We start from the raw sequence: 13318 nt of genomic DNA, 5'->3' as shown, positions 1-13318 counted from the left end.
AAATCTTGTATATGATTTCAATGCTATCAATGCGCCACTGTTCGTGGTAGTCACCCGTTTCGTCGTCGCATAATTGTCGAAATTGTTGTAATTTCGCTGCTCGTCGCTTTGGGGTGTCCTGGGTGCGATCACTCCGTAGGCGTTGTAGAGGCGGCAGGACACAAAGGCTTTAAAAGGCAGCTCTTAAAAGTCATCATTCCCTCCAAATAGATTAAAAAACTTTAAAGACGAATTTAGTGAATAGAAGTTGGGATGATCGTGGAAATGGTGCATACATACATGCTGATGTAGGCTGATACCTGGATGACAGCGACTCGATAGAACCATGCATGCTCGATTGCTTCCCATGGCACATTCGAATATCGCCTGTCAAAAAACCGATAAAGACAATTAGGAAGTAGTACTAGCCGGGTTTCGAGCTGGCTGACCCCTCATCACAAATTCCGGTGTTTCTCAAGTGACATTCGTGTCTATGAGGCCCCATAGAGCATTGCGACATTGTAGAGCTCCGTATATGTATAGTAGTTCGGTTCACAGGATATGGCTGTCTACGGCGAAAATGGAGTGGGGCTCAATGTCAGCACAGGTTTTCCTTTCCAGCCTCTTGATTGAGTAGAACCACGAAGGTATCCTCATATTTAGATGCCTTCACCAGGATGTTCATGATTGGCGATGCGGACGGGTTTCGGGTGACCTGAAGTAGTAACCATCCTGAGAAAAAGCCGGCATCTTGCAGCTATACCGATGAACATGTGTTGCACCACAAGCAGATACAGGCAGCCACAAAACTTCAACTGCTTCAAAGCCATGGCTTTGTAGCTTGATCCCGCGATGTCCATCTTGCCTTTGCCAATTGCCGTGTGCCCGAACCGTGGAGGATCATGTTAGGCCACAAAGGGAAACTATCTTGGGCAATCGATATGGTTCGGATCATTTGCTATAGGCAAGACCATTATCTGTACCTATTTCTGTCATTGAAAAAGGGCACCATGTTTGTTTCATGGTTGTCCACGTTTTTCTTCATCCTGGTTCAGTCAGGACTGTCAAGATCAAGAACCTCGTCAAAAACTTCTTCCGGTTTCGCCGTTTCATGAAACATAGGATCGGCCGCTTCTGATTGTTCAATAATTACATCATGAATTTATGCTGATGCGTCTGCGCTATACAGATTGGTGATAATGCGTGAAGACGCTTTGGGAATGGGATCTCCATCTTTCGTAGATGATCAATTGTGGGCGGCGGCCTGGCAGTCCACTTCGGAAAGGCGACCTCTCTTTGGTGGGGTGAGCTCAGCAGGTTCCGATTCTGGGATGCCGCACAAAGGTTTCTCCGTTTGGTAGTGGAAAGGTGTTGCGAAATCCATGGAAAATTCGAGCAAAGTTCATATTCATATGGTCTTCTGACACAGTTGACTTGACTCGTTCCCCGGATTCTAAAACTAATTGGAATGTATAGGTTGGAAATAACTCTCTTTGAAAGGGAAGGAAGTTAATGTTGTCCAAAGCCAATCTTTGTGTCAAACATTGAAACATCGGAATCCGATGTTGGCGCTAAGTTTAGACGGCTCGCCGGCCGGGCCCCTGGAACTATTAAGGACGAGCCGAATATCGATATTCGATCATTTGAACTTTTTATTTCTTTACTTCCTTCACAGTACAGATCCTCATTTTTCTAGTGTTTCTTTCTGAAACTACAGATATGTGTGGACGGGGCGATAAACAAGGGGGGCTGTGTTAACTCGTTCATGCGACTAGGCTGACGAAATGTCTAGATCCTAAACCACGCTAATAGAAGTGCCGCACAAAAATTGTGCGATTGCTCATTTGCTCTCGAAAATCGACGGTCCTCTGGTGGATAAGGCTTATGGGCTTGGGTGACGGCAAAGACATCATCTTCTGTCGCGTCGGCAAGCCACATGAGCTCATGCGAGTTTAAGCTTGCGTTAAGCTTTCTAAGCTTGACCTTCGGATCAGACTCTCGTGATTGTTTGGTACTGCAACAGCTACATCTGAATCTAAACTCTTCTTTGAGGTTATTTGAGCATTATGTATTATAATAATTACAAAATCTTATGTTGCGACGTGGGAAACATGCTCATGTCGCACAAAGCACAAGCTGATGTCTCGCCGGATATGGAAAATTTCTCGAGTAGGAAGGCGATTATTATTTGGCTAGACGACCCACAACCCACAACACACTTTTAAGCTAATATGCTTTTATAATTTAATAATAGACTAGTTCGAGTTCACTATCATCAGACCCTTGAGTGGCTATTCCAAAGGCATCTTCTTCAAGGCCATCTTCCTCCTCTAGTTCCACTGAAATTATCTCATCCTCCATATCCATGTTCAAGCCACGGTCTTCTGTGAACGTCTTCCAACAATTCGTTGAATCCAACATTCCAATATCACCATTCCGAAGTGTTGTGATATTAACTCTGCGGGAGCAGATCGCATATATCCGTTCCCCTGTGGTTTCATATCGATAGTTCTCGCGTGCGCCTGGGTGTGATCGATTCTGTCGAGCTTTTCGGTCGACTTTCAAATCTGCCCCCACGAATTGAGCATTTACAAGTGTCCGATAACCCACGATAAAATAGACATCTTCTTCAGAATTCAGATAATAGTCCGCTAACCACTCTCTGACCGAAGGTAGCGTTGACAGTTGTTTGAAGACATTTCGCGGCTGGCGCATCATATAAACACGACTTTCTTCTGCCAGAATTTGCACATCGCCGCCGACTTCCTTGACTGCAGGTGATAGGAATATTCTGCTGATTGCCCTCTTGAAGCCGGAATTCGATTTTGCGTTCGATTTGACAAAGTCGCTGAAATTCCGATCTACGGATATGGAATAGTCCCTCCATTCTTCTAGCTGAAGCTCCGCTAGGGCGTCTTGGTTCGGATACCGACGATCTGGTATCAGGCTGGCGAGGGATATATCTTCTTTAGCATAGAGCCTGCTCGCTAACTCAAACACTGAGGACGGCAGCACGTCCATATTTTCTAGGGTGGGGGTCGACCGCCGGCTGAGACTAGATCCGGATCCTATAGAGCTTCCAGTATTGGTCCGTTCTTTGGGAAGAATGACATTTTAGCCCGAGTCATCTGATATGATATGAGGTAGTACATCACTCACCTCGTAGCCCGTCTGCCATCCAGAATTCTTCGGGGTCATAACCACTCGCGGGAATTGTATATAATAACTCTTTTGCGTAACCTGCAGCAGTAGCTGCAGCGTATTCTTGCCAAATTTTATTTTTGTGAGAATCCGCGTAATCTGAAATTCCTCTGATAACTAAGCACGGAAAATTGTCCATTAAACCGGCCGCTTCCATTTCAAAACAAAGAATATCTTTCTGGCTAGCAAGCTTGTCTCTTGTCATGCCGTTCTTCATAACCTGGTTCCCAGATCCGATTGTCCCGTAAAATATTTTAGGATTCAATGATTTGCGTGGTGGTCGGTCAACTAGTCGGTTGGGATCACATTGCGCGCACTCGGATCCATTTACATGCGTATAATCGGCAGCGTAGAGTAAATCGTTCTCTGTCCCTTGATGCTCAAAATGTTGCTTCATATGAGGATGTTTATATACCATCTTATTGATATGACTGCTAATATTATTGCCACGGCGCAAGTGGTCAGCCTCAAGGCTTGACATTGCTGTTAACAAAATCTTCGGTGGCTTATCCAAGGATCCATCCATTATCAGCTGTCCATTCTCAACTGCTTTCCCGTAGTCGTATTGAATAACTCCGGTTGAAGTTCCCCGTGGCTTACTGACGACGACATCGCCCAGCCTGATATCGTGTAGGCGAGAAGGGACTCCGCCACCAATTCCAATCATCAGGCCAAACCGAATACATCTGAAACTGGATCTCATTTGTACACTCAAAGCAGCGGCTGAAGTCGTGCCATGCACACCGTCAGGCAAACAGGCTATGGCAACATTGTGCTGACCTATCCTCCCAAGAGTGTATGTGTTCTTGTCGTGGGGATCCTGTTGTGTTGGTTTGCCGTGTTCGTCGTCGAGCATGGCAGTTGCGGCCGCCATTTCGACGGGCAAGGCGCAAATCCACCCCACCGTATAATTTCGGCTGTCCAGGACCGGAGGAGTCATTTGCACCGTATGATTCCAATACAAAACTGGGGTGTTAGCTTGTGAATTGAAAGTTAATTGCCTGAACTTGTTGCTTTCAGTAGGACCGTCGACTGTTTAGAAAAATGCCATCTAAGAGTAATATGGCGAAGTCTGTCTCCAAATATTATACTCCGGATACTCATTAGAAAATATTGGTATCGATTTATCGATATTAGGAAGAGCGGTCTAAGTTGAGGTCCCAACCCCTCAGGCCTCCACAGCGGCCAGCAATCGAACATGTGGGGCTGACGTGGTCGAGCCTGCATCTGTCGGCCAACTCGCTCGAACAGACATAATCACATTAGGAATACAACGCCTAATTTCGTTGATTCGTTGGATGGGGTACAGCGTCTAGATTTCAGACTAGCTAGGGGTTGCAGTAAGAAGGAGGGCACATGCTCCTGTCGTAACGGGCCCCAAGGTTGTCAACACAGAAATACCCGAAATTACAACATCGTATTTGCGAGAATACATGTAGGCGCAGTCTCAGGCCAGACGGTCTGTATTGCTCCATGTGAGTAAACGCAAAAGCGAACGCAAAGCATGGATCCCGAGAAAGCTTTTGATAACTCACCCCGGCCAATAAACTTTTCAATTTTTTGGATGGAGAATTAGTCCACTATATAATTTAGAACACGCAGACATAAATTTACCTGCACCATACCTAAATTACCTAGGTACCCTAGAGGCTTTAGCAAAATTTAGGGTGTGTTACACTCCTAAAAGATATTGTCATTTCAAACCTAATACTTTCAAACCTAAAGAACTATTAGGTTAAAATAACGACCTAAAGAACACACACCATTGTACCGCTCCAGGATCATTAAATAGTCGGATGAGAAGGCTTTGCTTAGAAAACACAATACAACTTTCCGAGCTCGAGGGCGATTGGTAAGTATTTGGAAGTGTATGGAGATGTTTTCTTTATCTTGTCAAGATTTATTCTTGTTAAATCCTTAAGTAATCCTTGCTAGGGAATAGCAATAAAGCCTAGGACTAACGAATGCTTTTTAACTATAAGCGATAGTAGTGTAGTACCCGACCTGCATCCAACTCCAAAGCATCGGCCTCAAGAACAAACCAGATTTACACGACACACAAGAGACGGCAAAACCCACGCTACCAAACATGCGTCAACGAGCCAGTTCGATGCTATCAAACCAGCCCAGCCCGCCAATATGAAGACTCAGAGTACACGGCTATCCAGGCGGATAAATAACGCCGGACCGCTGAGGAGTCACTCATTCAACAATCTAGAACAAGAGCTCTCCGAAGGAACCTTCAAGGATGCTAGTAAACACTTCGGTATCGATATCACAACACAATGGGAAGACGTCAAAATGCATGCTCCAGAACCTCTTAGGGCCTTGTTCATGGAAGACCTGAGAGGGAATGAGGGTCTCAAGTTTTCTTCTATAGACAAAGTGATCGAGACTGCTGGGAAGGGGTTGTTTGCGGACTGTCAGACACAGACCCGGCCATTTCGCTTCCTACATACTGTCGAAAATGTAGGTGATCAATACATCAAATCTACCGCCGATGTGGACGTAGAGGACTTAAGCACCGCGGTCAACCTGAGCGAAATTATTTTGGAAGAAACGGATACGAGCAATCCTAATTGGTCATGGGTTAGAGATAACTCGGGGATACGATTTCAGCATATCGACAACGTAGAGCACATTGACCTCGCTATTGGCTGGGCCCGCTCAACTTTACTTCTGAACATCAATCAAGATATAGATCGAGCGGAATCGTTTGACAAAATTGGAGAACTGTTCTTAACCCGTTGGAGGCTAAGAGGAGAGATAGAAGATATTGAATCAGCGATAGAAGTGGAAGATAGCGCCCAGAAGCTGGCCAGCCATAGTTGCATTACGAAGGGTAAATATCTCCAAAAGCTCGAAACTATGCTTACGGAGAAATTCCAAGCAACTAATCAAATAAGGGATCTTGATCGGGCGATTCAGGTGGCGAACGAGTGCGTGGAGCTTTTGACAACAAATGGGGATGTTAGTACTCGACCTACAGCCCTGCACGATTTGGCCAGCTGCTTGCGGATGCGTTACGAGAAAACCGGAAATATGGAAGACATGGATAATGCTATTGGTGCTTTAGAAAAGGCAGTAGCTTTTCGGAAATGGGATGCAACCCAACGACAACAAAGCCTAGAAAAGCTCGGCCTACTTTGGTATTTAAGATACGATCGAACTCAGAGGAATGACGATTTGGATAGAGCAATTCAGCAATTTACATTATCAATGATCTCGGGTGGTACAACCGAACATCGGCATCTAGGATACCACTATCTGGGGGTTTGTTACCATGCTCGGTACCGCTCGAACGGATTAAGCGGCGATCTCTTCCAAGCCGTTGAGATGGCGAAGGTTGCGGTTAGATTATCCTCACAAGATCAAAGAATCTCAAAGCCTAGCGCCTATTGGTTTAATCTAGGCTCATATATGTACCAGCAGTTTCTCTTTACGACAGAATGGGAGGACTTACAAACAGCTATTGGCTCTTTCGAAGAGGCACTGCGAAACCCGGATCTTGACCCCGACGAAAAATGCATGATTCTTTGCCAGCTCGGAGACAGTCTTGTTATGAGATTTGGGATAAAGGGCATAGCGAAGGACTTATCAAAAGCAGAGTTCGTCCTGAGAGAAGCTTTTGGAACATTAGAAGCCTCTCTAATAAATCGTGCCTGTGCAGCAAGAAGCCTAGCTAACAAACTTGCGTACTTGGAAAGATGGGAAGAATCTCTAACCGCCTTCCGAGGGGCGACATCACTCCTCGCTACGTTTAACTCGGAGCTAATGGAAGATAAACAGCCGTCAATTATCGAGTCCTTTTTTGGCCTATCTCGTGATGCAGCTGCTGTCGCTTTAAACGCAGGTGAAACGCCACTTGAAGCTTTGACGCTCCTAGAGCGAGGTCGGGGGCTTCTATCTAACTCAATCCCGATAACGACAGAGATATCAGCTAAGGAGGTGGGCACACTGAGATCGACAAGCTCTCTTTTTTCATACAACGCAGACGAAATAATGAGCACTATTAGTGAAGACAAACTCGCTGTGATCAATGTTAGCAAGTATGGATGTGATGCAATCCTAATGGAGAAAGGCCGAATAGGGGTAGTCCCATTAACTCTCCTGGACCATGAAGTTATTGACGAAAAAGCTAGGATCCTTCGCATCGGTGGTGAAAGTTCTTGGGGTGTGCTGGAATGGCTATGGGAAGTTGTGGCCGTTCCAGTTCTGCAAGGATTTAAAATATACAAGCCGCCGACAAATGGTCGGGAAGGGGGGTCGGGTTTACGAGACAAGGGGAAATCACAGGGACCGAGGGAAGAGACACCAGAGGATCGCCTTCCGCATATTTGGTGGATAACCACCGGCCAATTGACTCAGTTACCTATCCATGCTGCCGGAAAACATTTCAAAAGCTCCGGCGAAACCGTTCTGGACTGTGTAATTTCGTCGTACGCCGTATCGGTCAAAGCTTTTATACAGAATCGCCAGGACGCTGTTAATCGAACTTGTAATTTTTCTAGGAAAGCTCTAATTGCTTCGATGCCGAAAACGCCAGGTCATCCACCTCTTTGCTTCGCAGAAAGAGAGGCGAGTACCGTTGCAAATATTTGTCAGTCACTGAACCTCAATACAGAAACCCCGGATTTACCCTATGGAAAGGATGAAATATTGAAACAACTTCAAGACTGCCAAATCTTCCACTTTGCTGGCCATGGCCTCTCGGACCCGACTAATCCTTCGCAAAGTTGTCTTTTGTTACATGATTGGAAGAGATCGCCTCTGACCGTCGAAAGTCTTCAAGCACTAAATCTTCACGATAACCCGCCTTTTCTTGCATACCTATCTGCTTGCTCGACTGGTTCGAATAAGGTCATGACACTCTGTGACGAAAGTATTAACTTGATTAGTGCTTCTCAATTGGCGGGATTCCGTCATGTCATTGGCTCTCTGTGGGAAGTTAACGACCGGCATTGTGTTAGTGTGGCGAAGATTGTATACGAAACTATTGCGGAGAAAGGTTTAACAAACTTTGCAGTAGCACTTGGATTGCATCGTGCAAATGTTCGACTCAGAAACGAGGTAGTCGGCAAGAAATATGGATTAGGAGATCCTAATCAGAGCAGGCGCGAGAAAGATGCCTCATCTAAACTCAACAGCATCACGGTAGCACGGCTAGATGATTCCGAACCATGTGTGGTAACGGATTTTCCGAGCTGGCTTAATGCTGAGTTGAAAAGCTATCGATCAACCCCACTGCGCCAAATCAAACAACCAAAATTCACAAAGATCTTTGATACAATTTGTTCATTACCAGTAGAGGTAATGACGGTTCGACAAGTACCTTTGGAATCCGAACTCAACCACCTATCTAGATATTTTGAAAGAAACCGAAGCGGGCTAAGCAAAATAGCAACCACTGCGGAAAGCGAGCATGAAGTCGATATTCCTGGCGAAGATGATACGCTTCTCAGGAATCCGGTTAAAGCCAAACCCAAGAAGCCACACCTTCATTGGGCTCCATATGTTCACTTTGGTATCTAATTTAGATATGCAGTCACAGAGATTTGCTTATTAGGTTCAAATGTGAAGATAGATGTTGTATGTCAGCTGAATAATTGAAAATAACAAAATTCATTTAATCATTCCTGAAATGCCATTTTCACACGGGCGATAGAAGGCATGCGCATGCACACGACTAGCGTGAAGACATGAACCGCTTAGTTAATGATAAGATAGTGGCTAAAATTGGCCTCGAACTCAATAGTAAGTAGTTAGAACTTGCAATCGTGACCTCCTTGAAAGCAAACTTTTTGACTAATGTCAAAAGAAGAAGTGAGAACCGTCGAAACCAGATACAATTAATTCTGTAGACAGTTTCCATGTAGTACCGTGACCACCACCATCAGTACCAGTAGTTCACCCCAGAAAATACATTTAGTCCCAACAACTCCACCGGGTATCCAAAAAATGACCAGCAAATACCAACGTAATCATAAACCCGAAACGCAAAAATAGAAGGGGGTCATTAACAAATAAATATGTAGAGTCGTAAACAAATGGACGCCAAAAAAAAAGCAACAACCCCGTGGTATCGGGCTTGTCAAACGAAACTTTTGATATGTGCACAAGATGAAACAAATTTTAAAGATTATGTATGTAGGTCGGACTCCTGAGTTCAGTTTTTGGGGAATGTGGTAAGGTTCAAATCCATAAAACCCCATATATTTTTTGGCGGCGCTTTTTTTACTGGCTTTGCTGGCCTGCGTTTAGGGTTTCTAGAATCGGAACTGTCGTCGTCTTCATTTGCGAACGAGTCGATATGAGATTGGGAACCGCCCGCCCCTCGTCCTATGACTTCGTCCGGGTTCTTTGAATCAGGGTCCGCGGGAAGAGTAATAATACTTGGAGGGACGGTGCAAGCGTGACTTGGAAGTTCTGGAAGGGTAATATCCTCCCAATTTATCCTAGTCATGCTAATGAAGACTCTCACAGTGTCAATGATTTCTTCGGGATCCTGTGGTGTACATTTTCCTGGAATCGTCATTTCAAGTGTGAAGTCCACCGGGGTTTTTTTTGTCACCTCATAGACTTGGCCAGGCCCTGGGTGCACCTTAGAAACCCCCCATGACGCGTCGAAGACATAGAAGCTCGCATAAACGGACTCATATTTGCAGTTTTCGTTCATTCCAAATGAGAATCGAAGGGTTGTACCTTCTGATGCCCTGAAGGCACTAGGATCTTCTGGATCTCCCGCGAAGAGGTCTAGGTCGTCTGATCCATAACCCTCGTCAGAAAGCTCAACGGAAAACGAAAACCATTCCGAATTTGATGGGGCGTATATCCTGTTTTTGTCGATAGACTTAATGTCTCGAAACCTTGCCAAGTGACTGAGAAGATAGGCAAGTTTGAAGTCCCAGTTATTGTCGCTTAATGGAACTATCGGGACCCTCGGCATCGGTGTATGTTTCCCATTCTCCAATATGTGTACCTCGAAGCAACTGTCTTGATCGAGTGCAACTTTAAAGTCGCAGTCTAGATCTTCAAGCTTCTCTGCATCAGAGTCTAAAAGAAGTCCCGGGGTCTGTTTGGTCTTCGATTCGAACCCTTCAATCTGATCCCGGGATAGGCGTTGACGGAGTGAGGAAATGTCAACGAAAGTATCTAAATGGAGGGACCACGTTTGTAACAGTACGACACTCCCCGGTTTTATCTCTGCAGCTGCAATTGAGTCCTCTGGAGCGTATTGAAGGACGGCCTTGGATCGAAAGGGATTGTTGTCGGGAACTTCCGTAACTTGTGCTTTTACCCTGGAGATCGAGCCCATCCTGATATTTTCTTTCTCGGGGAAAACATCGTAAATGGCACCTTTCGCCACTCCGTGAGCCCAGCCGAGATCCAATTCTACTATGTCGGTATTGGGCCTCCGTCCTTTGATATGTCCCACGGGCCTTTCAACGACCTGTTCTTGTCCGAGAAATGTGTGGTCGGCATCTCCTAAGAGCACTGGTGATTGCTTCTTTGCCAGATGTGCCCGTTCAATATTATCTGCGACGTAGTCCCTAACTTTGGTATAAGTAGGACGGCAGGTTTCAGGGCTCTCCAATAAGAGTTTCAACATCCAATATGTGAGAATCCCCTGCTTTTCACCTTCGAAGCTGTATTCTCCTGCGGTTTCAGTACTTTCGCAGGCAGTAAGAACGGTGCACCCAGTGGGATCCGATAACCAGGATCGAACTTTCATCGCGTTCCTCGTTCCAAAATAATCGTCGTCATCAAGATCCATAAACGCCGCGGCCTCATCGGCATCGACATCACTTTGTAAGACGTCTGTATCGAGCTCCTCATCTCCACATCGAGTTGTATATTCCTGAGATTCTGCATCTCTAAGCCCCCGACCAGAGAAGCAGCTGTCAAGAACAACTGTGACACGAAGTTGTTTTTCAAAAACCATTCGTTTGATGTAGACCCCAAGCTGGTACCCTGTAAGATATGCACCTCCTTTCATGACATCAGCAAGAGCTAATGCAGTCCCGGAGATATCATCCCCTTCGTCGGCCTCAATTGCATCCGCATCTCGCCTAATACCGTGCCCAGAGTAGTGAAAATAGACGAGATCGCCGGGACGAGAGTCCTTAATAATACGTTCGAGTTCGCGAATAACATTTGGATGGTTGGGTAATTGTGATGTTTCTTCCTCTGGACCGTCGCGATCGTGGCTTTTTGTCGATGTTAATGTTGTAATGTGTCGCGCGTTTCTTTTTTCTAGATAGCTCCTAAAAGCCTTGACATCTTTGACACAACCGCTGAGGTCGTTGTATTTGACTTTACGCTCATTTCCTGGGAGATAATGGTTGACACCGATTAGGAGCCCCCATATTTCAGGCTTTGACGCCATTTTTTCTTGTTTGCTCTATCGTCAAGTCAGCCAACGATCACTAAATTGCGACACGTACGACCTTGGGCATCGAGTTGCCCACCTTGGTAATACTCCAGTACGATTTGTCGCGACGTTGCAGAATACTGGAAGATATTCTAGTTGTGCGAGATTCGATTTACTTTGCCAAGCCTCGGGATGGCAGCCAAGTCAAAATTTAAACTAGGGCCCTAGAGAATCGATAATGCCCTTTGAATCTTAAATATGGATATGTATCTATGGAGAAAGGCGTAAATTACTGCCGGGTGGGAGGGAGTATTGGTGTTGGGATGTTGGATGAAGAGAAGGCAATATCGACATTCCTAAAATAAATTACGAGAAGCCTGATGAGGGGTAACCACCTAATTTATATTCGAGGACCTTTGTCGGCTTCTCTGGTATCGAATGCACATCAGAAAAGCAATTCGTAAGCCAGAACGTGATATCGATGTGAACCTTTTGCATTCGCGGAGGTTGAGAGCTGCTTTTGACTCATACTTGACCCGCTTGGGTAAATCCACTTTGCGGTCACGAGAAAATAATAATTCGCGGAGCTTCCAGCGCGGCCAAGCTGCTGCCTGCGCACCTATCGCATGGGAAAACATGGTGACCAAACCCCAATTTGAAGCTTCTTGCCCGGATTATTTCACGATTACTAACTGATACTTTTGTTGTGTAGGGTATTCTGCAAGCTCGATCCTTAGTGTACATATCTATGCATCTCGATAGACGCACCGAGATCGAGCGGGGCTCCACCCAAAGAAGTGTAGGTACGATTCATATCAATCCGAATCCTTATTAGAATTCACCGAAGTATCCTTACGATATGCACCATGCCGGCATATTGCCCTATCACGTCCTAAATCTGAGGAGCGCTACAAGCTTCTAGGATTCCTAGAGAGTAACACTTTGCTGTATATTTTCTTGGTGTGCCGCTGACGTCCGCCTATGAGGCCCGGTGTGCTCCGTAGGAGATTTGTGTTCAACTTCCTGCTTTTTCAGAGACGGCACAGAAGACGGTGCCCACTTTGGGACCGACGCGCTTGTTGGTAACTAATAATAAACCCACACCTTCCCAATATCATGGCTAGGATAGAGCCCTGAAATGGTGGGTATATCAGGCCAATTTAAATATTTGAGTGTGGTCGCAGATTCTTGCTTTTCGAACGTAGGAAATGAAAATGCGCTTTTGGAACGGATGAAAATGCTGAAGAAAAAAGAGAAAAAAACTATGCAACATGCGACAACGTCCAAGAGAAAACACAAACAGACGTTGTGTATACGTATCATGTAAGTACTTAAGTGACTGCATCTGCAGGTCCCGATATTGCGATGCCCATTGAAAATCCGACCGCATGGATACCTATGGAGAAGACCTTGACGTCCATTGTGAATAGAAAACCGACGTTCAGGCCGTCTACATGCAGATTGAAGAGCACAAGGGAGGCCTTCGAATCTTCGAGCAAGCGATAAGCTGTGTAACACCAAATCCATGCAAACTAATTTTTTATTTTATTTTTATTTATTTCTTTGTTGGCTAATGCGCAACGTAGCCAACCACGTCAGCGGACTCGAGTGAACATGTGACTTTAAGTGTCGGCGACCGTCTCATGTCCGTTTCATTCGATGCATCCCTTTATAAGCCCAAATCTTGTCCAATCTGATCTGAGTACCCTTCCTGAAAACTTGATTGCCCGTTTTCTCGTTATTAAATGATATGCACACATAAAGACT

At 45.4% G+C, this 13318-nt stretch overlaps 3 protein-coding genes across 3 annotated transcripts; 1 reads left to right on the top strand and 2 right to left on the bottom strand.

Moving 5' to 3' along the window:
* Positions 1-2223: 2223 nt before the first annotated feature.
* Positions 2224-4054, bottom strand: DFL_000557 (uncharacterized protein; the record flags this gene model as incomplete). Its single annotated transcript, XM_067634847.1, has 2 exons — positions 2224-3074; positions 3139-4054. The coding sequence occupies 2 exons, from the start codon at positions 4052-4054 to the stop codon at positions 2224-2226; spliced, it is 1767 nt and encodes a 588-aa protein (XP_067495098.1).
* A 1265-nt stretch (positions 4055-5319) lies between these two features.
* Positions 5320-8712, top strand: DFL_000556 (uncharacterized protein; the record flags this gene model as incomplete). The annotated part of the gene is made up of 1 exon (XM_067634836.1): positions 5320-8712. One exon carries the CDS (start codon positions 5320-5322, stop codon positions 8710-8712), a length of 3393 nt encoding a protein of 1130 aa, XP_067495097.1.
* Positions 8713-9346: 634 nt separating this feature from the next.
* On the bottom strand, positions 9347-12189 carry DFL_000555 (uncharacterized protein; the record flags this gene model as incomplete). The annotated part of the gene is made up of 3 exons (XM_067634823.1): positions 9347-11581; positions 11649-11691; positions 12041-12189. The coding sequence occupies 3 exons, from the start codon at positions 12187-12189 to the stop codon at positions 9347-9349; spliced, it is 2427 nt and encodes an 808-aa protein (XP_067495096.1).
* Positions 12190-13318: the final 1129 nt, after the last annotated feature.

This window comes from Arthrobotrys flagrans, assembly GCF_004000055.1.
Source record: "Arthrobotrys flagrans strain CBS H-5679 chromosome Unknown unitig_15, whole genome shotgun sequence".
Classification (NCBI taxonomy): Eukaryota; Fungi; Ascomycota; class Orbiliomycetes; order Orbiliales; family Orbiliaceae; genus Arthrobotrys; species Arthrobotrys flagrans.
The sequence above is the reverse complement of the archived record's forward strand: the minus strand, read 5'-3'. Positions and strand labels throughout refer to the sequence as shown.